This window comes from Phocoena sinus, chromosome 18, assembly GCF_008692025.1.
Source record: "Phocoena sinus isolate mPhoSin1 chromosome 18, mPhoSin1.pri, whole genome shotgun sequence".
NCBI classification, from domain to species: domain Eukaryota; kingdom Metazoa; phylum Chordata; class Mammalia; order Artiodactyla; family Phocoenidae; genus Phocoena; species Phocoena sinus.
In genome coordinates, this window is record NC_045780.1 from 69,571,678 (window position 1) to 69,585,784 (window position 14,107).

Genomic DNA, 14,107 nt, shown 5'->3' on the forward strand with positions numbered 1-14,107 from the left:
TTATGACTGCCTCCCTCCTGGACTGAGTTCCATGAGGTCAGACCTGTCTCCTTTGGATGTTTCCAGCACTTCCCACCATGGTACCCAGAGTAGGTATTCAGTAATATTTATTTCACTGAACTTTAGTTTTTGATCATTTCCCCTAGGTAAATCAATATGAACTTGACAAAAAAATCAACATAAGATCCATTAATCAGGATAATTTAGAAAATTTGTATGTCACAAAATAGAATTTTTAAATTCTGCAAATAATGGGATTCCTTGCTTCCATTTTCTAAACCAGGTTCTAAAAATGTGTTGTTAAATTAGAAAGTGGCAGAGTTGTTTTTTCCTTGTCATTCTGTTGAGTTATTTTACTTAGTACAACAGGTCTCATTGCTAAACAATTTCCACGGCAAAGAAATTAATGAGAGGAGAAAACCAACCTCATGAAGCTAAGTTCATTCACGTTAAATGCAATCCTAGTATTTCTGGAATTATTGTTTTAAAGATGATGTGCGCTGCTGTCAGATATTTAAAAATAAGGCATTGACCTTTTCTCCACAAAAGATAGGCAATATCTTGTCTAAAAAGGCGACGGAATTTTCCAAGCAATTGCGGTTCAGATGGTTTATGCTCTTCTTGCCTACCTTCTGTAATTTTTGGAATAACAAGCAAAGACCAGAGTAAAGCACTATATGAGATATGTAACTGGAGGATAACTGAAAGAACTCCCAGAAGAAAGTAATCTGACCGACCAGATATGCCATCCACCATGGAGGAAGCTAATTACATTGCAAAGAGGCCACAAACCAATCTCTAACCCTGTAACATTGCTGCCATTGCTCTGCTTAAAGCCAGAATCAAGTTATTTGGTCCTGCTCTCCAAACGGCAACTTTTTAAAGGAAATAATGGTTGCCTGGTGCCTGGCAATGTGGACATTACAAGGGGAAATGTGGCTTGATTCCCTTGAGCCGTCGATGCAGGAAATGAACACATATTGAGTGCTCCTATGTGCCTGGTACAGTATGACTCTTTCCTCACATTACCCTTTGAACCATAGTATGAAGCAGATATGATCATTCCTGGTCTACATATGAATTGGCTCCATGAGGTTCAATAACCCTCTCAAAGACATGCTGCCAGGAAATAAGAGTGTCCATATCCAGCTGAACCTGAAACTCATGCTCTTTAACTTAAGGGCTAAAACAAGGTAGCTGGGTCATACGTGCTGAAATGTGTGTCATCTGCACTAATAATTCTACTTTGGAACCTCTTTGTTCAAAGTGCTAGTTCCAATGCATAACGCTGTACGTATGGTTCTACCCATGAAGAGCTTTCACATACATGATCCCATTTGATCCATACCCCTGCATTGCACAATAAAGGCCAGGTAGAGAATTTCCTCCACTTTACAGATGAGGTAAAGAGGTTGGATGGCCTGACCAGGGTCATACGATTAACTGTGCCCTGTCTTAGCCCAATCAAATATCTCCAGTACAAAACCATCATTGGACAAACTCAGATTTATTGGCTCGTTGCCATGGGGGAGACCACACACCCATGGAGCCCTGAGATGCCTCACCAAACAAAGATGCAGTTAGGAGGTTTGGGGGGGAGCGGGGGAGGAATTTAAAGGTAATAGTGTTTTTACAGGCTGAAGGCAAAAGAGGGATGCGTGCCAATGGTCAGTATCAGGTCTGGACAGCAGAACAGACCCAGGGGCTTATGTACTTAGAGACTAAAAGTTTTGATAGACATGAACGGGTGTATCCAGAAATGCTTTAAATGAAGTTCTGCACGTGGGTTGGAAACTGAGGCTGCTTGTCATGTCAAAGTGCCCTAGACCCTCTAGGTGGAGCGGGATGTTTCATTCTTCCTGATGATTTCAAACAGCAACATTTCTCACAGTGCCCTTCCAGAAGGTTTCTCCAAGAGTCATAAAGCAGCAGTCACCCTTAGAAGTGGGTTCCTTGACACATTACAACTTCAGTGTGTCTATGGGAGAAATGTGGTTTCCTGTTCACTTCCCAGCTGCCTTAATCTGTGCTATGTCAGCCTGATGAATGGCAGAGCAGAATTGGACTTTTGTCAGTCTGAGGGACTTTTTACCTTACCAGAATATATCAGGACTAGAAAGCTTCACAATATTTTATTTCCACAAGAGTGCTGGAATTTCAAACATTCTTACATTACACAACAGATTTTTTTTTTTTTTTTTTTGCGGTACGCGGGCCTCTCACTGTTGTGGCCTCTCCCGTTGCGGAGCACAGGCTCCGGACGCGCAGGCTCAGCAGACATGGCTCACGGGCCCAGCCGCTCTGCGGCACGTGGGATCCTCCCGGACCGGGGCATGAACCCGCGTCCCCTGCATTGGCAGGTGGACTCTCAACCACTGAGCCACCAGGGAAGCCCCAGATTTTTTTAATGAGGGTTTATTTAAGCACCCAAAGAAGGTTACTTTGCAAATTTTTATAGTGGACTTCTGTACAAGATTTAGTGTTTTTTGTGTTTTGTTTTTAAAAAGGTTAAGCATCTAAGGATATTTGAAGAACACTGGTTTTGTCCAACTCTCTCATTTCATGGAGGAGAAATTAACAGCAAAAGCAACCACCACCACCATTATTTTCATTAGACGCAACTGAGGCATGCAGTAATTAGGTGACTCACTCCAGGGTCCTGGTAACTAATGACAGGATTGGAAGTGTTTGTATCTAATTGAATTGTTGAAGCTTAAAAAAATGACTTATGGCAGTGAAGCTGGCCCTAGGGTAGATCTCACACCCCTGGTCTCTGTTCTTTCCACCTTATCATCTTGCTTGCTGATGTCTGCAGATTCCTAGACCAAGTACTGTAAAATCAGAAAGTTCTAGAAATGAGCAGTTTTGAAAAATTTCAAGACACATCTCAAGTCTATTCAGCAAAAGTAATGCTATTGAAACGTAACTGCTGAAACAGAACTGTTTTTAAATGATGGATAAAACTGCAATTTAAATCTACAGGGAAAATGTTTTCTGAAACACAAGTAGGAAGCAGAAAGCTTTATTGGCCCTGGAAAAATACCACATATTTAAAAGCAAAATGATTAGAAATGCAGGACACTCAAGGCAGTTTTGATAAACAGCGTAGCAGGTTTAAAGTACTTGTATTGATAGAACTAATCAGACTTAGAACACAAGTGATAAAAATATAAACCTGAGATTGTTTATGGGTCATTTAATTACAGGATTAAAAACCTCAAGAAAAGTGAGGGTTATTCCTCCTTCAATTATTTATTGAATAGTATTATGTGCCAAGCATGGGTCTAGGGCTTTATAAACCTTTTCTCATTTAAACTTTCCAATAAGTCTGTGAAAAAGGTAGTATTATCCCCCATTTTACAGATGAGGTTCTGAGCTGCTAAAAGACTAAGTTACTTTACTGGATTCCTAGGGGGGCCAGGCATGGCCACAAACTGGGTGGCTTTAATAACAGAAATGTTCTGGAGGCCAGAGGTCTGAAGTCAGGGTGTTGGCAGGGCCACCCTCCTTCGAAGGCTCTAGGGGAGGATCCTTCCTTGCCTCTTCCAGCTTCTGGTGGCTCCTGGCATTCCTTGGCTTGTGGCAGGATCACTCCAATCTCTGTCTCCACCTTCTCATGGCCTTCTTTTCTCTGTGTGCCTCTGTGTATCCTCTCCTCTTTTTAGAAAACACCAATCATTGGTTTCGGGCCCACCCTAAATCCAGGATGGTTTCCTCTCAAGATCCTTAACTAATTAGATCTGTAAGACCTGATTTCCAAATACAGTTACATTCTGAAGTTCTGGGTGGACACGAATTTTGTGGGGTACACTATCCAACCCACTACACTTGCCTAAGGTCTGGTACATGGAGGAAAAACAAGGTTCCAACCTGGGTGTAATGCAGATTTTCCTTTCACATTCAAGCTTTATGCCCCCCAAATGCCAGTTATTTCCAGATGACCACCAAGAGAGTCACACAGCATACAGAGTTTCGTGAGGAGTTAAAGGCATGCTTCAGGAAAGAGTCTGCCTTGCACCCTTGTAGTTCAGCCAACAATCTGAGCAATGACGCCTCCCCGAGTTCTGCTCACTCAGCATGACTCTGGAGACACAGGCTCCCCAGCGTCTCCCCCACCTGCTGGGCAAAGCCATTTAGTGACTACATTTGGTTACCTGAGTTTCCCACATGGTGTCTCCTTTCCACCAATGCGCCTTATCACAGCTTTATTACGAACCCATCCATGGCTCTCTTGAAGAAAGATTTCTCTGTGATGTCGCACATGTTCCTTGCTTTAGAAAAAAAGTTATTTCAAATAATGCAGCGATTTACAAAGTAGAAGGTGGAGTCTCTCTCCTCCTTACTTCTCGCTCAGAAACAGCTCATGTTACTATCAATATAAACTGCAATTCCTGTGCATTTAAAGAAAAGAGATTGGAATATGAGAGAAGAACAAGGGAACAACCTTAATATTTGACAGCGTTCTCTTGGCTCCTGTCTCCTCCATTGTATTTTCTTGTCTCCTTCATCCCAACCAAACTGTCCCACACGGGGCCTTTGTTTCTCTTCCTTTGAACTAGAAACCAACTTCTGATTTTCATTTTATGAGGAACATTATTTGAAAAGAGCCCATAGACAAATGAATATCTTCTTGGTAGAATTTTAAAGGCACAAGAGATTAAGACAAGACTCTGTGATTTTAAAATAAGGCTGTAGGGGCTTCCCTGGTGGCGCAGTGGTTGAGAGTCCGCCTGCCGATGCAGGGGACACGGGTTCGTGCCCCGGTCCGGGAGGATCCCACATGCCGCGGAGCGGCTGGGCCCGTGAGCCACACCTACTGAGCCTGCGCGTCTGGAGCCTGTGCTCCGCAGCAAGAAAGGCCGCGATAGTGAGAGGCCTGCGCACCGTGATGAAGAGTGGCCCCCCGCTTGCCACGACTAAAGAAAGCCCTCGCACAGAAACGAAGACCCAACCCAGCAAAAATAAATTAATTAATAAACTCCTACCCCCAACATCTAAAAAAAAAAAAAAAAAAAATCTAAAATAAGGCTGTAGTATTCTATAATTATATTTGGTATTTGTTAATGAATATTTCAAGCAACATGAAATGTCTCACTTTACTGAAAATCAGGGTTACTCAACACTTAGGATCCTTCTATCTGGGTCAACATGGCAAGAACATCCCAGATTCCCCTTGTCTTTATTCAATACAGCTGACTCTTCAATGGAGTTTATGTCTCAATATAACTTATTTCCCCCGGATGCCTGGTGAAGTTTTTACCATAAACATGAGGCCCAAAGGAGAAGGTAGAGGCAACTGAACCAATATCTGTTCCTATGAAATAGAAGAGTCAACTTGATTTGATGTTTCACTGCCTCCAGGAAAAACGAGATTCACCAACTAATGGAGAACTTTGAACACACGAGAAGGAAAGAAATGTCCTGACAACCTGTGACCCTGGAACAGCTGCAAATATAAAGACGTGAATGAGTCACGGGGGGCTGCTGACTCCCCAGGAGTCCCCTGGAAATGGGGGCTGGTAACAATGCTCCGTCCCCGAGTCTACACCAGCATGCCCAACCTGGGCGGCACACAACAAGGGTGAGATAACATGGATGGCAAGCTCCACGGGGCAGGAATCATCTGTTTTCATTTTTCATCATATCCCCAGCAGCTAGCACACTGCCATTGCACAGTCTGTGCCCAACAAGATATTTTGAAAAAGGTAATAGCATAAAAGAAGTACAAGGGATCCTTGGGATGGGACTGTTCTGTATCTTGACTGTGGTGATCTCACAAATCTACATGTGACAAAATGGCACAGATTCTGTCCCTTCCACTAAAAAGCTCTTCACTGATCTTTCATCTAATAATTTTATTCACTGCTGATCTTTGCCTGAATCAATTAATTCACTGGAGACAAAAAAAAAGGGGGGGGAATGATTTTCTAATTGCCATTCTTTCAACATTTATTGGCTTTAATTAGCCTATAGAGAAGACTATTTTCCCTCATCAGCTATGGCTATTTGGTAACCATGTAATTGTGATAGGCATACTGTATCCAGTCTGCAGAAGGGCATCTGACTTGTCCACTCAGCAAGGCCTTAGGGACAAAGATGAGAAGTAAAAACCAATATGTCCACATCTGTCCCCGTCTAGATCTTGTAACATACAGGGGCTTTATTTTCTCTTTGCTAGGGTCAAATTCCACTTGATTTTGGGTCCCATCCCTTCCTTTCTTCTCAAAGACCTTATTCCCTCTCTAGTTTATAGCCAGCCTCTCCCTCTCAATGGCACTGATCTGGATGATGAAACAATGGGTCTCATCCCCTTACCGACCCACCTCCTATCCATCACCAATTGATTCCTATGTATTTCTCAGGTCCGTCCACATTTCATCAACTTGACGGCCTCTTCTCTACACCAAGCCACCTTCATCTCTACCCTGGATACGTGCAATGGTCTCTTTACTGATCTGCTCACGTCTTCTTTGCCTCCCTCCAATTCCTTCCCCACCAACAGTCAAAGTGATCTTTTCAAAACATAGATCTGATAATTTCCTTCGTTTTGAATCCTCCCATGGTTTAAGATAAAGACCGTGTGGTCCGCAAACCCTGGCAGAGTCTGGACCTCGTCACCTTTACCAACTCCATCAAGCACCCCTCCCCCTCTCCCTTGGACTTTGTTCACCAAGTACTTTACCTTTCTCACCACAGGCCCTTTGCGTATGCCGTCTCTTCTTTGTGTGCAGTCCAGGTTTTCTCAACATCAGTACTACTGGCATTTGGAGCCATTCTTTTTTGTAGGGGGTTGTCCTGTGCTTTGTAAGGTGTACAGTAGCATCTTCCCACCCCCATCAGTTGTGTCAGCCAAAAACATCTCCAGGCATTGCCAACTGTCCCCTGAGGGTCAAAATCTCCCCTGTTGAGAACCACTGGCCTAGAGTGATCTTCCTCTCTGCTTATCAAATCTCAGTTCAGAAGTCACCTTCTCAGGGAACCCTTTCCTGACTCTTCAGGCTAGACCCAGTCTCCCGCTTCAGTTATTAATTATATGACTGACAATTACTGTTTCTCACTGCACTGTCTGCTGCATGAGGGCCAGGGGCCATGTCCACTTCCCTCATCACTGTACTCTCAGTGCCTGGGAGAGTATCTGCCACTTAATATTTGTTGAATGAGGGAATGAATGCATTTAAGGTCAAACCTGTCTGATGCAAAATCTACACCTTCCTCCAAAAGTCTAGTCTATCATTTATTGAGGCAAGTTCTGAGCCAAGCACCTCATTACTGAGAGGGCGGTCTTATGTCTTACCCTGTCCATTTTACAGATGGGAAACTGGAACTTATGCAATACTAAATGACCTGCCAATGACATCAAAACACTAGAGCCAAGACCCAAATCTATGTTTTCTCACCCCAAAGTCCAAGCTGATAGGTGTGAATGTGAACACAGACATCCAATGCTTTGCTGTGGGGCTTGGTCTTCTATTCTGTATGATATTTAAACTCAGTAATTTGAAATAAAATGTAAAGACCATGCTTAAGAAATGTGATAGAATCAGAACCCCAAAGAGCCCTGTGAAGGCATAATGGGCTACATCTCTAGGGTGGAATTTTTAAGAAATGTAAGAGTGCATCTAAACAGGGAAGAAATGTAGCAGATAAACAAACAAAAAATAACCTCAAGCCACATTCCAGGGTTTCGTGATGTTCGCTATCAGGGAGGTGAAGGATGATTCTGACTCTCAGATTTCTCAAAATGGCAACAATCCCTATGTTTGTTCTGACACCCCACCCCAAACCCAATCCCCTACTGTGATTAGCAACAAAAACAAAGTTTAGAAAAAAATACCAAATAAGAGGGGAACTGGGAGACAGATTTCCACTTCAGTCTTGTTAGAAAGGAAACCCAAGAAATAAATTACAGGGTGGCTGCCTTAAGATGGAAAAAAGAAGGAAGAAAAGAGGAACATCATGGCGTACTTCCAAAATCGGCCGAGATAAAAGACTCCCTGAAATATCAGTCAAATGAATGACTGTTTTCTCTGGACAGAAGGCAGCTGTGATGGAAATCCTGAGATGGAGCAGTGAAAGCTAAGGGGATTCGTTCTGTAGGCAGGGGTCCTAGATTTGCATGTCTTGATTTGACACTCAACTTTTAGTATCAGCACAAAAAGAAAAAAAAAAAAATCCTGAAGGAGCTTTTACCAGAAATATTTTTTTCTTCATTCTCAAAAGATAAGCACTGTTTCAAAGAGAGAAATTTGCTTAAATAAAAAAAAGTCAACAAGCATACAGTACCTCTATTATCTGCCAAACTAAGTGCTACAGGAACTTAGTTAAGAACTTAAGAACAAGGCAGCTCCTGCCCCTAAGAGCTCTATAAATTGTTACTGTTGTTTGGGGACCATTTCTGAAATGTCTGAAACACAGCACTTTCTTTTCTGAAGTATCTCAACCACTGCAGGTTACAATTACTGATTTACAACTCTACACAGGTCTGCCCCCGGTCCCCCACAAAGTGAGTGTAGAGAATCAAATTCATCTCCATGTGGGATCTACTCAGCCCATATTTTAGAACCTGGAGGACTCCACAGTGCGATTCTATTAAATGGTCCCTAAAACCAAATAGAAGCCACATTCTAGAAAGGATGAATCAGTCACTTTGATTTCATTTTAACGCAAAGAGGACAGAGTCAAATAATTTGAAAATCATCTTAATAGATGATTAATAGGAGGCACTATGACACTTGTATACCGGTTTCTGTAATAATTTTACTGCATAAGGAATGACAGAGATTGCATAAATCATTAGGTCAACAGCATATATAGGAGGATAAAACAAAACGAACATGATTATTCTGACCCAATAAAACAGAACAGTCCAATTCTTAAAAATATCACAAACTCCCCAAATGTGGTTCCTTTTGGGAGAAAATTTACCTCTTGCACTTTTTGGATATAGTAATGATTATGGTTCCATGAAACTAAATAGAAAACTGTTTTCCAGTCGAAAAACACAAAAAAACAACTTACACAGAAGTGTGTAGCCCTCTTAATACTGGATGTAACAAAAATAAAGACATCAGGCTGCCTGCTTTTGCCTAAAGCATGGCTTTAATTTTCTATTAATAGTGACAGTTTATGTAGGATACTACATAATTTCCTATGTTATGAAACAGCACAAGTTGAAGAATCCAAAAAATATTGCAGGAGTGAATTTCTTCCTACGGGAAAAGTGTAGATACACTAGATGTTAAAATTTCCATTCTTCATTCAATTATTTGCCCCATTCAAAAAAAAATACAAATAAATATTTCCTTACAAATGATGTTCATAGCACATTGTTTGGAAAAAAAAAGATTAAAAAAATCTTAATTTACTCTTTCTTGTCATTAAATAAAAATTCTAATATACAGACACATTAGATATTTATATAAATTGTAGGAGTCAGTTTGTCATTTCTTGTTCACAATCCATGTTTAATAATATGAGTCTTTACAACAACACGACTCACATCCCAAATGCAGGTTTAATTCTGCTGCAAGTCGCTCAAGATAATTTTTTTCTGTTTTTCTTTTTAATTAAAAAAGACTTCATCCTTGGAATTTTAGAATTCATGTTTGAGTTGTCTGAAAAAATACAATTTCAGTGCAAAAACCACATCAAGCATTCGAGAGTATACTGCTGGTGCTGTAATCTTTTTGCATGTCTGTTTTCATAGAAAAAAAATGATAAAATAAACATCATGTAAGACTTTTAAATGGTTAAACGTAAGTACATGATATTAATGATCTGCCTCATGCACACACACACACAAACTCAAAAAGTGAAGGAAAAAGGCTCAAATGTTTTTCTTTTGCATTTGTTCCAGCTTTCTTCTTAGAAGACCATAATTCTCCTTAGTTCCTGATGCCATTGGGTCAAGCCGCAGAGAGATCTCATAGTGTTTTTTGGCCAAGTCTAGATGTCCCCAACGATGATAAAGCACAGCTGAAATAGCAAGAGATCAATTTCATTGGAAATGCTTCTGAATAACTTGTGGTATTCCCAACCACTTGTACAAAGAAATATTACAGAACCTCTGCAAGCAGTTTTCAAAAATCATTGTTTAAAACAATATTGTTTGTACTGCCAACTTTATTTATTGTAATCACACTCCCTGGTGAATGTCTGTTTAACCACCCCCAGTTACTCCCAGGGTTCTTCATATCATTAGGCGTGATCCATCTCCCTACAGCAACATTGTTACATAAAGAAGCAAAAGGAAGAGTACACTAAGTTTCTTGATGCTGCCAGGAAATTTCCTGAAAGCCAGGCTGCACAGGGCTGGGCTCCAGCACTGCTTAGCGCTCTGACCATGTAGAAGACCAGCCATTTACTTTAACAAAGAGTCTCCTATACCTTTCAGCAAAATAATAGCTTGTTTGTTGCCAGCTGGAATTCAGGGCTCTAACATCAAGATCTGACCATAAAATGATAGTTAAAGAAATCTTGTTTTTTTTTTGGCTGTGTCGGGTCTTAGTTGCGGCACGCGGGATCTTCGTTGAGGCACGTGGGATCTTTCGTTGCGGCGTGTGGGCTTCTCTCTAGTTGTGGCGTGCGGGCTCTCTCTTCTCTAGTTGTGGCGTGCAGGCTCCAGGACGCGTGGGCTTTGTAGTTGTGGCGCACGGGTTCCAGAGCGCGTGGGCTCTAGTTGAGGCGTGCAAGCTCGGTAGTTGTGGGGTGCAGGCCTAGTTGCCCCGTGGCATGTGGGATCCTAGTTCCCTGACCAGGGATCGAACCAGAGTCCCCTGCATTGTAAGGCAGATTCTTTACCACTGGACCACATGGGAAGTCCCAAGAAATCTACTCATTAGAATGGTAAGCCTCTGACTATTACAATGATTCTCTAAGTAAAACTACCTTTCTATGTGGGCAGTACAGCAACCACTGATGCTTCATCACTTTTCCAAGGGGAAGCTAGAGTCTATAGGGAACAGATCTGGTGAAAAAATACTCACGTGACTGAGCCTTCCAAACATCAACATGTTATGTTCTAAAAATCTAAATTATTGAGATGCAAAAATGAAAGAAAGGAATTCTCGGGAGTAAGTCATTGTGAATGCATTCTTAGCCAAGACACAGAACAGAAGAACGCAGGGAAGACCAGGCTAGATAAGGAAGGTCCACTACAGAAGAAGCAAAAGGACACATGTCAGACTGCAAACTTCCAAAGTACTTCTCAGTTTAACTATCTAGGGCTCTTCACTCAAAGAAAGAAAATCTGAGTTTTAACATCAGAAGGCGATTAACTAGTGGGGGATTTTAGGAGTTGTTCTGATCATGCAATTAAATTTGTAAATATGACTGTTACTTAGCTACCTTATTAATGTGATAATTTCCTTAAAATGCCATATTTTAGAACCAGATTATAAAGGCCAATACAGGTTAGATTTGAATAACAACTCTCCCAACAGTGATTTTACAGAAATGCACCTGTTTCATTAAAATTACACAGAATTTCGATATGATTCAAATTGAAAAATCTCCTTACCCAAATTGCCATGGTAACTTGCAGTATTTGGATGAGCTTTAATTGCTTTGAGGAATAAAGCTTCAGATTCCTAAAAAAACAAAATACATAAAAAATAAGGTACTCCACACGATGCAAAAGTTTTATGCAGTTTTATCGCCTATGGGTTTCAAACTTTGAACGTGCTTGTTTTGCTCCACCAAATCCTTCTTCTGGAAACATCTGGGAGCCCAGCAGGGCCACACCCTGTTGAGAAGAGGTTCGGGAGGATGATCCATTGGGGCAGTGTGTGACTGGGCAGAGGTGACAGGGCAGTAGTCAGGGGATGGTGGCCACAGAGAGGATGAATGTGCTAATGACTCTGCCACCTGCCTCCCTGAAGTGGTGGGAATTCTGCAACTTTAAGCAAGTAGCTCAGTTCAGGGTCCAGGGCAGGATGAGCAAAGGTCAATCAGGAAAGTGCCGGGCTGCTGAGGGCACCCACACAAATGTCATTTCTGGTCAGCATCGATGAGCTCACTTCTAAGATTCTCAAGGTAGGAGGTGGAGTCTGTTGAACCTCCCCTAAGAACGCACACCCCCTCAACGACCCAGAAGCAGCCCATTCAGCTGGAGGAAATGAGCAGAGAGAATGAGGGAGAAACAGCCACCTGTCACCTCAGCCACTGCAGGACTGTACGCGAGTGTGACCAAATGCCCCTGAAGTGCAAAACCGATTCTTGGAGAGACTTGCATTTCCCCCATCCAGTATTCACTTCCAACCCAGCCAGAGAAACACGGCCAAGTGTTTTCTCGCCTGCTCATCGTGGGACCATGGCCGACTGCATCGCCCCTTTTTAACCTAATGTTGAAAAATAAAGATGCCTCATTGCTCTCAGCGACAGCTGCCGGGGGTGACTATCACACCATCTACATTCGTGTCCCTAAAGAGCCACTCATGCTTTAATCCGGGTCACAGGCTCAGCTTCAACAACCAAGGCTGGGGGTTTGGGGACAGGTTTTTACCTTCTATCTGTGCCCTACATGAGCTTCTCCCAAGGGGCCTCCCATATCCAGGATCACATGTTTTATAAAGTGCAGGGAGACCAGTTTCCTTTGCCTTGTGCTGGCTGGGCAAACATCTCTGACACCACCTTTTAGACAGAGCTGGCAGAGAAAAATCTGTATTTTAGAAATGTGGTCTGTGAGGGAATGAATGAAGATGTCAGGATTACACGCAGGATGTCAGCAAAGGTCACTCTCAGAACTCGGCTCAAAGTCAGGGTCTACATTCCGAGTTTCGGGAGAGAAAACTCCTTCAAGGAAGTCTAAGTTTTCCTGCTATGTTAGGTGTGCTGGAAACAAAAATGAAAAGAGTGCAAACAAACCAAAAATCAAATGGATTGCGCAGATCTGTAGCTGTGCTCTTTCTGATGATTTTCAAATGTTTCCATTTAAAACCTCAAATATAAGAAATGGAAAGGCTGGGGAACCTCAACCTACTTTAAAATGCTCCTCCACATGCAAAGGAAGCAGTGTTATCTGGAGACGACAGATGTAGAGATAAAAGGCAAGTTAGGAGTTCTCTAGGGGATGCTAGATTCATTTTTTTATTCATTTCTCAAGCGCCCACAAGTGCGGACATCGTTCAGGATGATGTGCAGTCAGAGTCAGGTTTGGAGGATGTAGTGGGGTTTAGGAGAGTGGGCAATGGTGCGGGGGTGAGGGCTTACAGCCTGCCTAGGGGCTGTAGGTCTTGGCAAGGCAAGGATGGTGGGAAGGAGTGGGTATGAGGATCAGGTAATAGGGGAAGGTAATAGGGGAAGAAAAAAAGGACTCAAAGTTTCCAAGCCTGGGGACTTCCCTGGCGGTCCAGTGGTTAAGACTCCGTGCTTCCAATGCTGGAGGCACGGGTTCGATCCCTGATCAGGGAACTAAGATCCCATATGCCTCAAAGCGTGGCCAAAAAAAAAAAAAGTTTCCAAACCTGGAAGACAGAAAAACAATGGCACATTGAAAAAAGAAGGGGCATCAGGAGGAAGAGTGGGTTTGTGGGGCACCGTGAGTGTGGGTTAGACATGCTCCATTTTGGGTAACATTGGGACTGGAGGCCTCGTTAGAACACGAATGCCCGAAGGTATTCAAAGCCCATGAAATGCTCATCTATTAAACCAGGCTTTTTAATGGCCCTGTTCTGGGAAGTGATGAACTATTCATAAACTGATCTTCTGTGGAGGTTCAAGGATGCTTCAAGACCCAAGTAATGAGCCGACTTATGCCAAGGAACAAATAAATAAACTCATGTTTAAAATCAGGGATTGTTTTTCCTCAACAGACAGGTAAAATAACATATTACTTTCTAAAGTGTGTTAGACAAAATGTGTATGACCAAGGTTTAGGGTAACACCAGGGACAGAGCAAGGCCTTGCAAAGGAGCAAGTGAGGGTCTTTCTGCCTAGGCGGCAAGGACTGGGCAGTCGGAGGTCTTTTCAGCCACGCCGGCCGCCAGGGTTGCAGCATCATCTCAGCAGCATCCTTAAACCCGCGTCTATTCTCCCAGACAGGCTTTCACAAGAAACACCCTGCAGACCACTCTGGCTGGGAAGGGAATGTGGGTGGTCCAACGTGAAG

General features: G+C 42.6%; 1 protein-coding gene across 3 annotated transcripts in view; it reads right to left on the minus strand.

Moving 5' to 3' along the window:
• Positions 1-8,683: 8,683 nt before the first annotated feature.
• The window catches only part of TMTC4 (transmembrane O-mannosyltransferase targeting cadherins 4), a 61,441-nt gene continuing 56,017 nt past the window's right edge, over positions 8,684-14,107 (minus strand). The window contains exons 15-16 of one of the 3 annotated variants that reach the window (XM_032611590.1): positions 11,519-11,588; positions 8,684-9,975 (exon numbers count right to left, since the gene is read on the minus strand). In XM_032611590.1, coding sequence (XP_032467481.1) covers positions 9,827-9,975; positions 11,519-11,588 — 219 coding nt within the window. In that variant the 3' untranslated portion in view covers positions 8,684-9,826. Of the gene's footprint in view, positions 10,776-11,518; positions 11,589-14,107 lie in introns of all 3 variants that reach the window. The other 2 variants (XM_032611589.1, XM_032611588.1) reach the window with 2 other exon arrangements.